The 15,210-nt window shown below is 37.9% G+C and overlaps 4 protein-coding genes across 4 annotated transcripts; 2 read left to right on the forward strand and 2 right to left on the reverse strand.

Moving 5' to 3' along the window:
• Positions 1-2,971: 2,971 nt before the first annotated feature.
• Positions 2,972-4,198, reverse strand: LOC119984599 (stress-related protein-like). Its single transcript, XM_038828618.1, has 3 exons — positions 4,081-4,198; positions 3,764-3,988; positions 2,972-3,685 (listed from the first exon to the last, which is right to left on the reverse strand). Exons 1-3 carry the CDS (start codon positions 4,114-4,116, stop codon positions 3,236-3,238), a joined length of 711 nt encoding a protein of 236 aa, XP_038684546.1. The 5' UTR covers positions 4,117-4,198; the 3' UTR covers positions 2,972-3,235.
• A 770-nt stretch (positions 4,199-4,968) lies between these two features.
• Positions 4,969-10,282, forward strand: LOC119983571 (dol-P-Man:Man(5)GlcNAc(2)-PP-Dol alpha-1,3-mannosyltransferase). Its single transcript, XM_038827243.1, has 13 exons — positions 4,969-5,196; positions 5,284-5,318; positions 5,543-5,680; positions 6,199-6,267; positions 6,594-6,751; positions 6,842-6,908; positions 6,994-7,047; positions 7,411-7,499; positions 7,718-7,834; positions 8,652-8,761; positions 8,960-9,038; positions 9,507-9,563; positions 9,666-10,282. The coding sequence occupies exons 1-13, from the start codon at positions 5,046-5,048 to the stop codon at positions 9,832-9,834; spliced, it is 1,293 nt and encodes a 430-aa protein (XP_038683171.1). The 5' UTR covers positions 4,969-5,045; the 3' UTR covers positions 9,835-10,282.
• Positions 10,283-11,747: 1,465 nt separating this feature from the next.
• On the forward strand, positions 11,748-13,611 carry LOC119983734 (heat shock factor-binding protein-like). Its single transcript, XM_038827452.1, has 5 exons — positions 11,748-11,879; positions 12,272-12,325; positions 12,657-12,680; positions 12,750-12,792; positions 13,246-13,611. Exons 1-5 carry the CDS (start codon positions 11,877-11,879, stop codon positions 13,389-13,391), a joined length of 270 nt encoding a protein of 89 aa, XP_038683380.1. The 5' UTR covers positions 11,748-11,876; the 3' UTR covers positions 13,392-13,611.
• LOC119983732 (protein RALF-like 1) lies at positions 13,516-14,757 on the reverse strand. Its single transcript, XM_038827451.1, has one exon. It carries the CDS (start codon positions 14,523-14,525, stop codon positions 14,166-14,168), a length of 360 nt encoding a protein of 119 aa, XP_038683379.1. The 5' UTR covers positions 14,526-14,757; the 3' UTR covers positions 13,516-14,165.
• Positions 14,758-15,210: the final 453 nt, after the last annotated feature.

Raw genomic sequence — 15,210 nt, forward strand, 5'->3', positions numbered from 1 at the left:
TTTTTCTTAAAGGTGAAAATGTACACCCACAACCTTCATCACACCGTCTCCTATCGAAATGAAATATAGTTCTTCTCATCCAGTTATCGTAGATTTTTCACAACATCAATTATGCTAGTGTGTTACAGCGATACATATTTGGTGCACAATGATGAGACTTTTAGATCTAGTGGAGATAGGTATTTCTTGATGAAAAGGAAGCCAAAAATCTTGATCTAATCCACGTGTGATGTTTTACTTTTTGTTTTTCCATATTCTATCAGGGTTTAGCTCGGGATAGTGTTTTAGTCTGATATTTGTAATTCATCTGTTAGTGTTTATGAATTCCTACGTCGCTAATGCGGCGTTAGGTGTAACATTTTTTTCCTATTATGGAATGCAGCCTTGGGTTTGTAAAAAAAAAAAGACAAGAAAATACATAATAAACAAAAAAAATAACAAACAAACACAGAGAACTACTTCTCGGTCACGCAGAGTTGATTATTTATAGCAACTTTATAGTATTAATTATTATATTATGGAATAAAATAAACCTGTCAGCGTCGGCACATTAATGTGGGGTCCATCAATGGTCGGCCAACCCCACAACATTGCGGATTAGGCAAACGTGATATTTTTTGGTTGGGATTATTACGTAAATTCATTTTCAAAGGCTTAGCTATAATCACATGCATCAATCGTGCATGTTGTGTGTTTATATATTTTCTAATCATTTTAATTAGTCTTAATCATTAGCATGTTCAAGCTGGATCTTACCGTTGAGGTGGAAAAACACAGAGTAATATAGATTTAAAGGGTTGACCAAATTCGTTGACTAGCTTGCTCCAATTAATCAAATGAGTCAATGTGACTGAGTAGCGGAACCAATAACATTCCAAGTTGAGCAACTAAAAGGAATTGATTTGCAATAACACACCGCATATATGGACGATGTAGATGTATGTATAAGTATTGACCACGCGAATGATAGTTTAGTGGTGAACTCGAAAAGTCATGAGTTCGATTTTCAATTTGAGTAATATCATTGTGGCCACGCGTCGGGTTATGATCAAATTTATTATGTTGTCAGGTGAGAAATTTTTGTACCTCAAGACCTGATGGTCTGAGTTTAGGCTCATATCACACGTCCAAATATCACTTTTTTGAAAAAATGTCATAGACCCATATGTATTCAAACACCCCAACCAAGGTGTAATTGTGAAGTCAAAAGACATTTACGCCGCCATAAAAATGGATGACATTCTCTTATAGAGAGGAAATTTCTCATGTTTTGAAAAATAAAATAATTTTACCTTTTAAAACCACTATAGGAGGCTGCTCCACAATAATGACTATATGACCCCTCAGCACTGTCACTTTAGTCCAGTTTTGATGATCATTTTTGACGAACAACGCTAGTTATGGGGTGACCTCTTCAATCCATACCCTTAATTTTGGATCTTAAAATTATAGCTTGGCTAGATTATGAGCATTTGAGTTAGCTTGTCGTCTAACATGGTTGATTGACCATTGTGCAAAAGACAGTAGTAGGCTTCGTATTTTCAATATAACAGGAGTTCAAACTACTAGTCGAACCTCTCCATCTATGATAGCTTCCACTATAATGCTTGAATATCCTTCTAATATGATATTATTGAAGCATAAATCCCCCCGCATCTAATATGATTGGAGTATGAAGGTCACTTGTATGGTATAATTCTCGGTTAAAAATAAAAATAAATTTACACATATGTATGTATGTATGATGTACCTAATTTTAATAACTACATTTGATGTAACAGCCTCTTTAGGAAGTAATGTCTGTCCTCTTTTTTTTTTGGCAAGTAAAAGTATTTACCCTATATGGGCCGTCCACCAGATAATGTGAACTGGCCTTGGCCTGGGCCTGCCTCCAGACATCCCTCCTTTCTTTTTTATTGGGCCGTAGAAGATAAGACTCCAAAAGGGGACCACAATTTCTTTCTTTTTTTTTTTAAATAATTTCCTCATTTTTTGATAAAGAAAACAAGACAAGTGAATTAGGATAACAAGCAAGTGAGGCGTTGGTTGAACGACAATTATCACGTTGCATGCAAGAGATCGTCATCCATCCATTAGGACGTGTGTTTGAATCCTATGGGATCACCCTCCCATTAGGGTTTGGGTTCGAATTGAATCCCACTATCTCTCCGAACCCTTATTTAAAAAAAAAAAAGATAACAAAGGAATAAAGAAGATAGTTACCATAAAAAAGTTTTATTTAATGATTATTTTTTTAATATTATGTATGGGAAATTTATTAAAACTAATTTAAAACATTGATAGAACAATATTTCCAAAAATCCCAACACTTTGATTTTATTTTTTTTCAAGATTCGAATGGACAAGTGGACATGTAGGCTGAGCAGCAGTTTTGGGCCAAGCATTTGAGATGAGCCAACAAGAGGGAGAAAATGAGAGCGCCTACTGCATAGTAATAAGACGACAAAACCATGCAAATTCAAACAAATTCCTATCCTTAAAGTTATCCCTAAAGTGCAATCAAACAATTTGTTAAATAGAGCGTCGGTAAACCCAAAACAAACAATAATATTATAAGTAGATTGAGATTTTCAACATTGAATTTGTTTTGTTAAAATGAAACAAATACAATGGAAAGGGTATTTATAATCGTTAGCACATTCCTATATTTTGAATAAAAACAAAAAAAATATGTTTTTTTTTATAAAGGGTTTAAAGGTCAACACTTCATTCAATAGTATCAAATGTTACACCTAGCGTCACGTTAGCGACTTATGAATTTACAAACACTAGCAGATGAATTACAAAATCAAAGAACAAACACTAGCGGGAGGTCTTTTCCTGGGTCTAAGTATCATTAAGTGAGACATCCAGGAAGAAAAAAGTTATGCAGACAAAGACTCGATGTCTTCACGGAAACCGATAAATAAAAAAAAAACAATATCTTTGTTGTCAGTAGGGCAAGGATTTCAAATTTCAACACAATTTGAAAGATTTTACTAATATTAACTAATATTCCTAGTTCTAGTAACATCCATGTACCTTATGAAATGAAATTGTAATCAGATTCAGATCACGCAAATTATGGAATTTCGTAAAAATTTCACAATCTGATAAGAATGATACATTTTTGATCCCTGAATTTTTTAACATATCGATCAAAATTAGGTTTGAATCAAGCCTCCAGTATTCGGTATTCCGTCTCACAAAAGCATCAGATTAAATCTAACGTCCCTCATTGCGCCACGGCAGCTTCTCCATCGGTGGAAACAGTGAGCCCATTCTCAGTCTCCTCGAACACCTTAGCAATCCTCTCCACTGGGATCACCGGTAAATACCACGCCGCCGCGTGTCCTCTCTCTACAGCGTAGCAAACAGTCCGATTGTATTTCTCAGACCAGTAAACTGCCGTTGGTACCGCGATCTGAGCCACCTGCGTAAACAAGGGAAGCCGGTTCAGTAGCCGCCACGAAGCCACAGCGTACTGTTCTGCCATCGGCTCGTACTTTCCATACAGCTCTTTCGCCGTAGGCTCATACTTGGTGTACACAGTCTTCGTGATGCTCTTCGCAGCGTCCACCACACCGGCGCGCTGCACCTCCGACGCCACGAATCTGGCTTGGCTAGACGCCTGCTTCACCAGTGACGGCACGTACCGATCCAACTCGCTCAATGACTCGTCCACCTGTAAGCCATGTTGATCACATTAATCAGTCGCTGAATCTGATAGCGTATGACGCGAGGGCAGAATAAGAGTACTGACCTTACGATCTGCGAATTTGAGGAGCTCGAAGGGGACGTTCTGGAACTTCTCGTAGACAGGGCCGATGACGGTTTTGACGGTGCCTTCAACGGTCTGGACGCCAGCTTTAAGTGGACCAGAGTTCTCCTTGGCGTATTCATAGATCGTTGAAAAGCAGACGACGAAGTAGATCGCCGCCACTTGAACAAAATCTAGATATTTGAGCTTTCTCTCATTGTCTCCAACCTTCAAATTTCAACAAAATAAACTCGAAAACAAAAACAAAAAGAGAAAAGCCTAGCCTATCAGAGAGCGATGAAAGTTCAGGCTCTAATTACCCTCTCTGTTTGCTGATTGGCTTCCAATTCTGCCATTTGCGTCTTGCTGTGCGAGAACTGATATTTCCTCGAATACAACGGAGAAGACGTTGCAACCAACCGCCCTTTATAGCGATTTCGCACCTAGGGCCACAATCTCTACTATGAAGTCGACGGCTACGGTTACCATCTTTTGCCACGTGGCCGATTATATACGGTAGATAGGGTCAGACCTGCCAATGTTTTATCACCGAGGATTCGTTTGATTCTGATGAGAATCGACGGTGGATATGAAGCGTGGAGGGTAGGCTTGTAGTATGGATTGCCATGCACCTCATCGGAACGAAAGCCAAGGTGGTGCACAGTGCCCTGCCCCTGCCCCTGCCCCTGCCCCTGCGTCATTGTCTGTTGATTATGCCGTCTAATCTCATTGGTTATCGGGTGCAAAGAACCACGACATTTTACCATAACAGCGTAAAAGTGCTTTCTATAATGGTCACAGGCATGGGCCGTAGTCAGTATCCATACTGATCTGATCATTTACCATTTGAGCTTTATTTTTTCCGCTTAGACGCAACCCAGCCAACGAGCTTCAGGGGTTCACGACTTCACGTGTCACGTGTGTGACTTGGCCCGCTGTTTTGACGGGCTTAGTGGACTGAGCTGGCTGGATTGTCCGGCCCATGATCACGTCCAAGTCAAAAATCATGGGAAGACATGGAGGATCAAGCCACTGAGGCACTGACCATAATCCTAGATGGGAGCGAATCGAGGATTATGGGCTGGGCTGGGATGGGCTCAACATTACAAACATGAGCGGGCTTTGCTTAATGGGCCGAGCTCTATTGTTGTCCTCTTCACGGCCCGCTTTGAATCCAACGAAAATTGTCTTTCGCTAAACCGATTCAACGAGAGACGACGCATATGGCAAATCTGATTCTCTAATTGGAGCTAAAAATTCTGCGAATTAGACGAATAGGGAAGCCATGGCGGTTAACTCAGCTACTAAGAAGAAATCCTCAGAGAGAAGCGATGCTCCGATTCCCAAATTGTTCAAAAATCCAAAAGTAGCAGCCGCTTTCGCTCTGTTTTGCATTGATGCGATCCTCGTTGCTTTTATCATCGCCTACGTACCTTGTAAGATTGGCTCCGGTTCCCTTTCATTTAGGATTCTCTCTGAGATTAAAAATCTGGTTTCTTATTGTTTTGTTGCTTTAATTTCAGATACCAAGATAGATTGGGACGCTTACATGTCACAGGCGAGTCTCTTTTCAATTGATTTTAGTATGTGTTTGGTTATCAAGAAAACCGAAGTGTATTCAATGGCATTATAACTTTACTTCTTTTGTTTCTGTATAATTGAAGAAATCGTTGGCTCCTTATGCTCTTGGCTTTGTTCGTTTGCGTTTCTGGTCTTTTTTTTTTTTGTAGTTTTTTTGTAGAAGAAGAGTGATTAATGCTATCTAGTCTTCCTAACCAACAGGTAAGTGGCTTTCTTGGAGGAGAAAGAGATTATAATAACTTGAAAGGTGACACTGGTCCTCTGGTTTATCCAGCTGGGTTTCTGTATGTCTACTCAGCTATTGAGTATATCACAGGAGGGGAGGTCTATCCTGCTCAGGTAATTTCAGCTAATGGTTCCTCTTTGAGGTTTGATGTTTAGCAGCTCGTGTCTATTGTTAAATGTTGGTAATACCACCAAAAGCAACTTGAAGGGGGAAGATTCAATGTTTGAATTAAAACTTAAAACACATTAAAGAAGCTTAAGCTTGATCTTTCAAGTTGATATTTAGTGGTTATTATTGATTGTCATACATTGGCGACACCACCAAAAGCATTTTAAAGGAGGAAGATACGGTGTTCGATTGAACATATTTCAGAACCATTAGAACTGTTCTTGATGGATATCCTGTTGAGAGTGCTTATTTTTTGTTTTCCTTAATATGAAGATCAATAATTAGATTTTGGATGTTAGTTGCTTAAGTACTATGTCTTGACTGCCGGTGCTATCTGGGAAGCTCATGTGCTTGAGATTTTTCAACCTCTGTCTTCTTACTAGCATTCTATGATGTTTGGCTGTTTTTTAGTATATGCTTGCATATATCAACTCACGGTGTCAACTCTTTCTTGTGATGGCAGATTTTGTTTGGAATATTGTATATGATAAATTTGGGAATCGTTCTATTCATTTACGTGAAGACCAATTTGGTATGAAAGTTCTTTCCTTAGTAGATGCCTGCATGTCATTGATTTATGTTTAAATTCTTACACTTAAAAACTTAAAATTCGTAAATTTAATAAAAAAAACTGCATTACTTGAGGATGTAAGTCGAAAAATAAACTGATGGTTCAAGTGCTTGACAATTTATTTTCAGTCAAAGTTAAGCATATGTATAGTTTGTACTGGAATCTTCTATAAATTCATCACTCGATGATTTATGGAATTCTGTTACCTGCAGAGTTATTATGGGATCTCTAACTAGAAAGAACATGCTGTAACTCTTGTGTTAGCTTGTTCTTGAAATTTCATGCAGGTTCCCTGGTGGGCTCTTAGCTTGCTTTGCCTGTCAAAAAGAATTCACTCAATCTTTGTGCTTCGTCTCTTCAATGACTGTGTAGCCATGACGCTCCTTCATGCTGCAGTAGCCTCATTTCTTTTCCAAAATTGGCACCTGGGGCTGATCATTTTCAGGTAATTTGGTCTCTTTCCTAATGCATATTCTGGTGTTGTGTGTAGGATTCCCCCCCATGTTTTCTGAGTCTTTTCTCTTTATTTGTATAGTGGAGCTGTTTCAATAAAGATGAACATTCTCCTTTATGCACCATCTTTATTACTTCTCATGCTAAAGGTAGGTTAGCTTTTGCTTGATACAAGTCTTGAAGTTTATACTTGAAAAAATATAAATTGTTTTTTCTCAAAACACTGTTATACAGGCCATGGACATCAGTGGGGTGATAACAGCTTTGGCAGGGGCTGCCCTAGTTCAGGTTTGTACCTTGACTTTTTTCACTTTACGCCTCTCATAGTCTCATGAGCTAGTCATCTCTATATCAATATTTTGAACCTTAAGCTTCTGTAAATTCTAAATTTCCAACTAATGCATCTCTTGGAAAAAAAAGAAGCCCAAATTTCCACATATATTGTCTGTACTCTTAGTCATAATGTGATTTTTCTCTTGAAAAATGTTCAAGTAGCTCATATCTTTGATGCAAGAAGTTGATATCCGCATCTTTTAATATCTTTTTATTTGTGGTTAGGTGAGTTGAACTACCACTGCATTTGATGTAACTGAGGGAATTTCCCAGAAAAATCATCATTGATATCCGCATACTTGACGGATTGTTCTGCAGATTCTGTTGGGGCTGCCTTTTTTAGTTGCCCATCCAATTGCATACTTGTCAAGAGCCTTCAATCTTGGGCGTGTTTTCATCCACTTTTGGTACTCTTTGTTTCTCTATATGGTTTGAAATATTTTTCCAAAATTTTGACCAAGGAACACAATGGTGTTTGTGAACTTAGTGAAAAAAAATCATATATGTGATCTATTTTAAATGATAAATGGACAAATTAGGTTTGTCTGAATTAATCCCTTGCAATAAATATCCGTTGGTTTTTTTTTTTTTTTTTTTAATTATAACCTTCTTTATATTTCATCAGGTCTGTAAACTTCAAGTTCATTCCTGAGCCAGTTTTTGTATCGAAAGAATTTGCAATCTCTTTGTTGATTCTTCACCTCGTGCTACTTACTGCTTTTGCTCATTATAGGTGGTGCAAGTAAGTACAAGTTCTCAATGAATTTAAGCATTTTCTCCCTCAAATGTAGGAAATTTTATTGAGATATCACAAACTTGAGGAACATGAAGCTAAAATTTTCAGTCCATTTTTTAGAAATAGATTTTGTACATTCTTGGTTCATACTATCTTATTATTACCAACATCTTGGAACTTTTACTTAGGACTGCTGCCTTCAGGTTATATTTTGCTCTTGTGACTGTAAACAGTAGTCTTCTTTCACCTGAATAACTATGCTCTGGCTCTTGTTAGTATGATGCTCTTTTCTCTCAAGTTCAAACCTGTTTTGACATAAAGAGAGGGTGCCTGACTTGCACATATGAAAAATTGTATTATTTTATGGTATTTTTGGTGGATGTGGGATTGTGGGTGGGATGTTGTGCTATACAGTCTCTTGCTGCTTCCGGATACAGAAAAGTAGGTAGATTAATGTTCATGTTTGATGTGTTATGCTTATGGACAAACACATGTAGGCAATTGCTTTTTTGTAGCTTTTACGAGATTGCTTAGGCAGAAAGAACATTCCTATTCTGACTGCTTTCTGAAATATTTCCATACTTGTTTTTTTCTTCTCTTTCCTAAGAAATAAATCCTGAGCTTATGGATGGTTAGAGTTCTCTGATAACTCGTATTGTTTAAGTTGGATGAAGTTTTGTTTATGCATTTGGATTTTATGAAACTGGTGCAAATTCCTCTGGTTTTTGACAATCACTCAGCTTCATAAGGTGGGGGACATTCATGTCCGTTCCATAATTACTTTGTTTGTGGATTTTTACTCGTCATGATTGGTCTAGTACAGGCATGAAGGTGGACTGCTTAATTTTTTACGGTCCAGAGTTGTCTCCATGAAGCTAGCAATTTTTTTCCCAACTTCTACCAGGTCATCCTCTAAAATTCTCAAGGAAGAGCGTAAGTCACAGTTTTTCCGAAATCCGAATTTAGATTTATGACAGAGATCACAGATCTGCAAGTCCTTTTATCTTTCTTCATTATTTACTTCCAATTCTTGCTTTTTTCTATCGAGTGCCCCTCCTTGTTGAATTCTTTCATTTTGTTATCTTTAAAAACACTTGAATTCTAAATATGTGTACTACCTATTCAATCCAGATATTGTGACGACTATGTTTGCTAGTAACTTCGTTGGCATTATCTGTGCTCGTTCGTTGCATTACCAATTCTACTCTTGGTAAGTTATGCAAGATATGATATCTGTGTTGCAGAAAAGCGCTTTTTATTTCTGCAGCACTTGCTTTTATGTTTAGATATAGAATTACCATTGCACTTGTCATCTGAAGAATTAGAAAGACTGCTGAAGCTTAGCGAGAATGTATATTTTTCTGAAGCAAAATGTTGTGATGTAGATATTGAACTTTACCGTCATCCTGTCATAAACTAACTTCTCTAGAAAGTTTTACATTTTAGTGGGAGGCCCCATATTTGAGGCTGTCAAACATGATAATTTCGCTTATTTAGCCAAGTACTCTGTGGTATCTTGTTTTTCATCTTGATTTAGACTCGTTATTTTGTAATGAGTAGCTGTTTTCTAATTTAGTTGGATTTGACCCAATACATAAATAAGGTTCCTAGTTCTACTTTAGTTGGATTCTACCTTATACACGAATGTTACTGAATTTTGTTCTTTCTTTGGGAATAGGTATTTCTACAGCATGCCTTACCTATTATGGAGAACACATTTTTCTACATTGCAACGGTATGCACCCCTGCTTTTCTTGGCAATAATGATCATTGATCAGCCATTTCACAATTAAGTCTTTTGTTATATTGTTCCATTGTAACGCGTTTTGTTCTGCAGTCTGATTCTGTTCATAGGGGTTGAGCTTTGCTGGAATGTCTATCCCTCAAACATTTATTCATCTGCTCTGCTTCTTTTCCTCCACTTGGTTATTTTATGGGGTCTGTGGCGCGCGATTCCTGAATATCCTTACTTGGAAGGGAAGTTGTCTACTAAAAAGGACAAGTGAAGTACCAACCCCCTTTTCTTTGTAAGAAAAATTTTAGCCAGTGTAGGAATGCCATGCTTTCTAGTTCATGAAATATGTGTAACAAATATACACGCCAAGAGGAAACAAGCATACCAGAATCCATATTTATCTGTTGCTGGGATTTTTTCTTCAGAGCAGTAGTGTTAGTCTTGTTGGCAAATTGTCATGGTTCATAGTCGAGGTTGAGGGCATGACTGATGTAAGTTGAGCCCTGTACGATTGTAAAATTTGATACTGGAAAGATTAGGTCCAGAGAATGCTCTTTAAGTTTTCTTCTGCGGTGTCACATGGATTCATGATGTGGCGATAATCAAAGAGTTGGATTATATGGACGGTCAGATCTTCTTGTAAAGGCCATGTTGCAGGGGGGTCTCATTCTCAGCCTCTCCTAAAGTTTTTAGAAATTCTTCGATGATTTCTTCTGGAAGCAGCTCCTTCTCACGTTCCGTGACATTGAGGAATATCTAGAAAAGCATTTAGGGAATGGTGATTGAAAAGGGTTGGGGAATTTTGAATTTTGAGTTCAGGTGTCTAGCTTTCAGATGTAACGTGAAATGACCAAGTTGCCCATCAAAATAATCACCTCAACAAAACAAATGAAAAACAGTAAAGTGAGAAACAACCATAAAATTTCAAATTTAGGAAACTTATTTACAAATTTCCCTGACATTATGTTAGTAAAAGAGTTAAGTGCAAATAGGTCACTCAAAGATAGGTCAGTTTGTAATTAGGTCACGCAAAGATAAAAATTTCAAATTGGATCATTCAATGTTCTAAATTTAAGCAATTAGCTCATTCCAGTCAATTTCCGATTAATTTCTTGTCTGAAATTGCTTACATGTCAAAAAAATTTTGAAATCTAAAATAAAATTAAAATAGAAATGCCATGTGGAATGTAAAAATAATATAAATTTTAAAATAAAAGTAAAAATGATGAGTGGCATTATAAAAAGTAAAAGAAAAATGAAACAAGATCCCGAATGAAAAATGAAAAAAAAAAAAAGGAGTCACTTGGGCGCAGATGCTGCCCAACCTCAACCAGAGCCATTGGGCGGCGGTGCCGTGGATCTGAAGCGGAGAGGAGCATAGACTGCCGCCTGAGGTAGCAAAGACTTCTTGATGAAGAGTGCGGCATCGACTACTCTGGAATAGGGCACCGCGGCCATCGTAAAAAAAAAAGAGGAAAATTTGATCCTCTCTTTCTCTCTCATCCTCCCCTCCTTCCCGTCTCCGACCAAAATCACCAAAAATACTAGAAATTCAAGACCACCAGAAACAAAGTCCAAAATGCCTTACCATTGGGTTGAGTCCAAAGCAATCTTGAACTCAACATTATTGGAATGAATAATGGGTTTTGTTGAATCTACTTGATCCAGATCTGAAATATGGCGATGGGGAAGCTGGCTATGGCCAGGCGGGTCTGCATCTGGAGAGATTGTGGTACTCTGAAAGGCATGGCTATGGTGGACCTCGGGAGAAAGTAAAGGGATATGGTGACTAAGGAGTGGGTGGTGGCGGCGGGGCTGGGGAAAGACGAGAGGGACAAAGAAAGAAGATTTTTTTTCTTTTTTATTTTTAAAGTTAATATTTTTTTAATTCCATGTCATTTTGGTCCACATAAGCAATAAACTGACACCTCAGCAAATTTCGACGACCAATTGATCGGAAATTGACCCACATGACCTAATTGTTTACAATTGAAATATTGAGTGACCCAATTTAAAATATTTTTTTTTGAGTGACCTAATTACAAACGAGAATATCTTTCAGTGACCTAAATGCACTAAACCCGTTAGTAAAAACTTACAGCTTAATGGCATAATAGTTGTTTTAAAAAAAAAAAACACTTTCCGTTAGATGGCAATATGGTAAATTTTCTGAATCAGTGGGGATGAAAAGGGAGAAGACACATCCCTTCATTATTATTAGCATTCATCATCGTGCTTACAGATTTGCAATTTTGAGAGCTCAGCATTGTTTTGCACTGCATTGGTTAGGACAGCGAAGATCTGTTGCGAAGAATGGTATGCCTTCCTCTTCCTTGACATTTCCAACTTCGAAACCCTAATTGTGGTGCTTGTATGATCTTCGTCATATGTGCTCTTTCCGATTCGTTTTTTGAATCACTCTAGGGTTTCAATAACTGTAATAACAATTTTGATCCAAATATTTTGCTTCTGAATCTGTTGTGTATAGGCTGTTGTGCTTCTAGTTTTGTTACCAGATTTACTTGATGTGGTGTTGTAGAAGTTATTGTTGAGTGTTGTTTCGTAGAAACCCTTTTCGGAGCAGGGGGGGTGAGGATTTATTGCATTTTAGCTTTGATTCGAAAATTTGTTAGCATCCACTGCTCCTATTTGTTGACGCTATCAATTGTGTCAGTAATTTGTTCTGATTGATTTTTTTTGTCTGGCAGGATGGACATGATTCAGAAGGTCCGAAGCAAAGCACTGCTGATATGACAGCTTATGTGAGTCCCAGGACTCTGTTATAATTTCTTTTAATTACCTGTCTTGCTGAGATTCGAGATCCTCTGTGGCCTTAGGATATTATCATGACAGGATGGCTAGGGTTAACAGTTTGTTTGAAATTCAAACATGATCTGTTAGGCTTGACCTATGAGTTGTGGCTGAATTTGTTGTACTTTTATCATTTAGATTTCAACTGTGCTCCAATATATTTTTGTATATGTTGGTTCTATTCATGCCAGGGTTTGGAATTTTACATGCTGAATGTCGTGATCTTCTAGTTGCTTTTCATGTGAAAACTTCTGTGATGATGTCCTTGATTTGTGTTTGCAGGTGCAAAATCTTCTTCAGCAGATGGTGAGTTGTAATTTTGTGGTCTATCTTCTGTGAATACAGTACTGTATCTGACAAAAACATTGTTTGCAGCAATCCAGGTTCCAGACGATGTCGGATTCCATTGTTACGAAGAATATCCTTTTCCCGTGTACTTGAGTTTGATATAGAAATGATATCTTTCAAATTGTAACATGGGTGCAGAACGTAACTTTGAGGATGTAGGTTCCTTTGCTGTGTGATTCAACTGACCAGTTTATCTCATATGATCTTTTGTATATAGAACTTCAGACTTCATGAATGAGGTTTTTCACTGTCTGGCATATATTGTTTTGAAAATTTGTTTAAATGCAGATGGTTGAGACTTGTGAGAATAGTAGTTTGATAGTATGTGGGGGCGTATATCTTTATTATCTGCTTACAAAGCAACCTCAAGCTTCTTAAATGTTTCTATTTGTGGGTGTCGGATCTCATGTTATTAGATTTGGTATGCTTGGAACCTAATCATCCATTTGATATGTATTTGCCTTTTTTGAGTTGCTGAACATTTTGATGTTTGAAAGCATATGTTTCCTTAACTTCAGTGCACTCGATGATATGGGAAGTCGCATAAATGAGTTGGAGCAGAGCATAAATGATCTAAGAACTGAGATGGGAGTTGAAGGTTCTCCATCGCCCATTGCGACGCCCAATCCGAAGTCAAGTGAAGATAAGCCAGACGAACCTTCAGCTTAGACTTAGTGAATGTGCATTTCCTTTGTGTAGTAGTATGGGAGGGAAAAATTGATGAATACTATGATATCACAATTGCACTTTCTGTGGTCTTTTCGGTTTTCCGTCTGCTGTACGTCATATTTTCATCTCTTTTAAAGACAGTACTTGAAGTCTTGAAGTGGTGTGTGGTGATTGCTTATATCAGAGGTATATTCATGAATCTGAAAATATTTGCGTCGTTGATTCCTGTTTGATATATTTTCAGTGTCTTCTGATTGTCACATTTATACTAAACAGTATACACACACGAGAGAGTCATTGAAGGTTCACCACCTATGCGTTTAGCATAGATGCTACATCTTAGTGTTTGTGATAAGATGCGGATTTACCATGGATATTCTTAGAAGGCCAAGCTCTGTTTCTGTTTTCACCTGATTTGACTGTAATTTTTTTTTATGGAATCAATCACTTCTGTATTGTTTTTGATATTGCATTTAGGAGATGATCCCACGAGCTTGTCATAAACCAGTCGAGTGGCTTTGAGTGCCATACTGCCATGGAATCACAGTGTTCTGGTAAACCCAAAAATGACGTCGTTATTTTGTTTGGGCTGGGAATTTCAACAATATTTCTGCCTTGAATGAGTGAATCAATCAAAGGTATGATGCACAAAACAAATAAAAATTATATAGGAAAATCATCAATGCAAATAATTCATGAGACATCTAATGGCGAGATACAACATTGAACAGCAGAGAAGAATGCCATCCTTGAAAATAAAAATAAATAATGGTGTTAGCTTCTGCACCTTGCAATGGCACTGCATCCACGGTCGTAGGGGTTAGCTTCTGCACCTTCTTCACAGTTGCTGTAGTAAGACATACCCCTTTTAGAGCAGGGTACGTTGTTTCTCAACAATGAATCATAGCTTATGTACTTTGTGACATCCAAGATACGTCGGTTGATCTCAGAATCCATGTCGAATTCATTTCCGGCAATGCACTCAGCCACTGATCCTCGGCAACCACCTCTAGTGGTAGTGGGTTCCCAGAACAGTCGGCGATCTTCACTGGCACCGGCTGCCAAAGATGGAACGTTCAGAGCCATGAAGAATAGGTTGATGGTCAAAAGCAGAAAGCTAGGAGAATTGGCCATTGTTACTGCAGTTGTGGTTGAAGGTACGCTTGGACTTATATATTATATGAAAACGTATATTATGCTGCAGGCAAGGGCCGGTCTGGAAGATGATCGACAGCCATTTGGGATGGTAGATAAATAATTCTGTATTTTTTCTGTGTCTAGTTTTGTTGTTTAAAGATTATTATTTGACTTGGTAAAAACACCTCTATATGTTTTGTGAGATGAAATTGTACTCTCTTTTTTTCGCATATTGTCGGCACTCTCCAAGGTAGGGCTCTTTGGACCCATTCTGATGTTGTAAATGTCCGGACTTGTGCGCCCAAAGTAGGCCCTAGCCATTTTGTTACCCAAAACGACACCGACACGGTATAGTGGTGTCCTATGACAAAAAATAAAAAATAAAAATCGCAACGCATGGATTAATGTTGAGTGTTTAAAAAAATTCGCAAAGTATAGACTAATTTTCGAGTTGAGCTGATTTTGGGCTGCTCGACTAATGTTGAGTGTAAAAAATGTTTCTTTTTTTAAAAAAATAATCAGGTGCTCTTATGGCTTTGGCCAAGTAACAGCTTCGACTGCTTTACTGCAGGGCCGGCCTTGTGTGCACCGCACCTTCAGAAGTTCTCTACACAGAATCAGGGTAAGTCGTTGACAATTTACCAGGGGATGTGACCACAAAAGTGTTGGCGAGGGTAGATGA

Source organism: Tripterygium wilfordii, chromosome 18 (assembly GCF_013401445.1).
Source record: "Tripterygium wilfordii isolate XIE 37 chromosome 18, ASM1340144v1, whole genome shotgun sequence".
Taxonomy (NCBI): domain Eukaryota; kingdom Viridiplantae; phylum Streptophyta; class Magnoliopsida; order Celastrales; family Celastraceae; genus Tripterygium; species Tripterygium wilfordii.

What these genes read in the sequence shown, in the direction of transcription:
- LOC119984599 (XM_038828618.1), bottom strand. Translation starts at nt 4,116, where the DNA reads ATGGCAGAATTGGAAGCCAATCAGCAAACAGAGAGG. An exon ending in CCAATCAGCAAACAGAGAGG is followed by an intron (nt 3,989 to 4,080) that starts GTAATTAGAGCC and finishes TGAAATTTGAAG; the next exon opens with GTTGGAGACAATGAGAGAAA. An exon ending in TCAAATTCGCAGATCGTAAG is followed by an intron (nt 3,686 to 3,763) that starts GTCAGTACTCTT and finishes CATGGCTTACAG; the next exon opens with GTGGACGAGTCATTGAGCGA.
- LOC119983571 (XM_038827243.1), top strand. Translation starts at nt 5,046, where the DNA reads ATGGCGGTTAACTCAGCTACTAAGAAGAAATCCTCAGAGAGAAGCGAT. An exon ending in TTTACGTGAAGACCAATTTG is followed by an intron (nt 6,268 to 6,593) that starts GTATGAAAGTTC and finishes AATTTCATGCAG; the next exon opens with GTTCCCTGGTGGGCTCTTAG. An exon ending in CAGGGGCTGCCCTAGTTCAG is followed by an intron (nt 7,048 to 7,410) that starts GTTTGTACCTTG and finishes ATTGTTCTGCAG; the next exon opens with ATTCTGTTGGGGCTGCCTTT.
- LOC119983734 (XM_038827452.1), top strand. An exon ending in AAAATCTTCTTCAGCAGATG is followed by an intron (nt 12,681 to 12,749) that starts GTGAGTTGTAAT and finishes CATTGTTTGCAG; the next exon opens with CAATCCAGGTTCCAGACGAT. An exon ending in GGATTCCATTGTTACGAAGA is followed by an intron (nt 12,793 to 13,245) that starts ATATCCTTTTCC and finishes ACTTCAGTGCAC; the next exon opens with TCGATGATATGGGAAGTCGC.
- LOC119983732 (XM_038827451.1), bottom strand. Translation starts at nt 14,525, where the DNA reads ATGGCCAATTCTCCTAGCTTTCTGCTTTTGACCATCAACCTATTCTTC.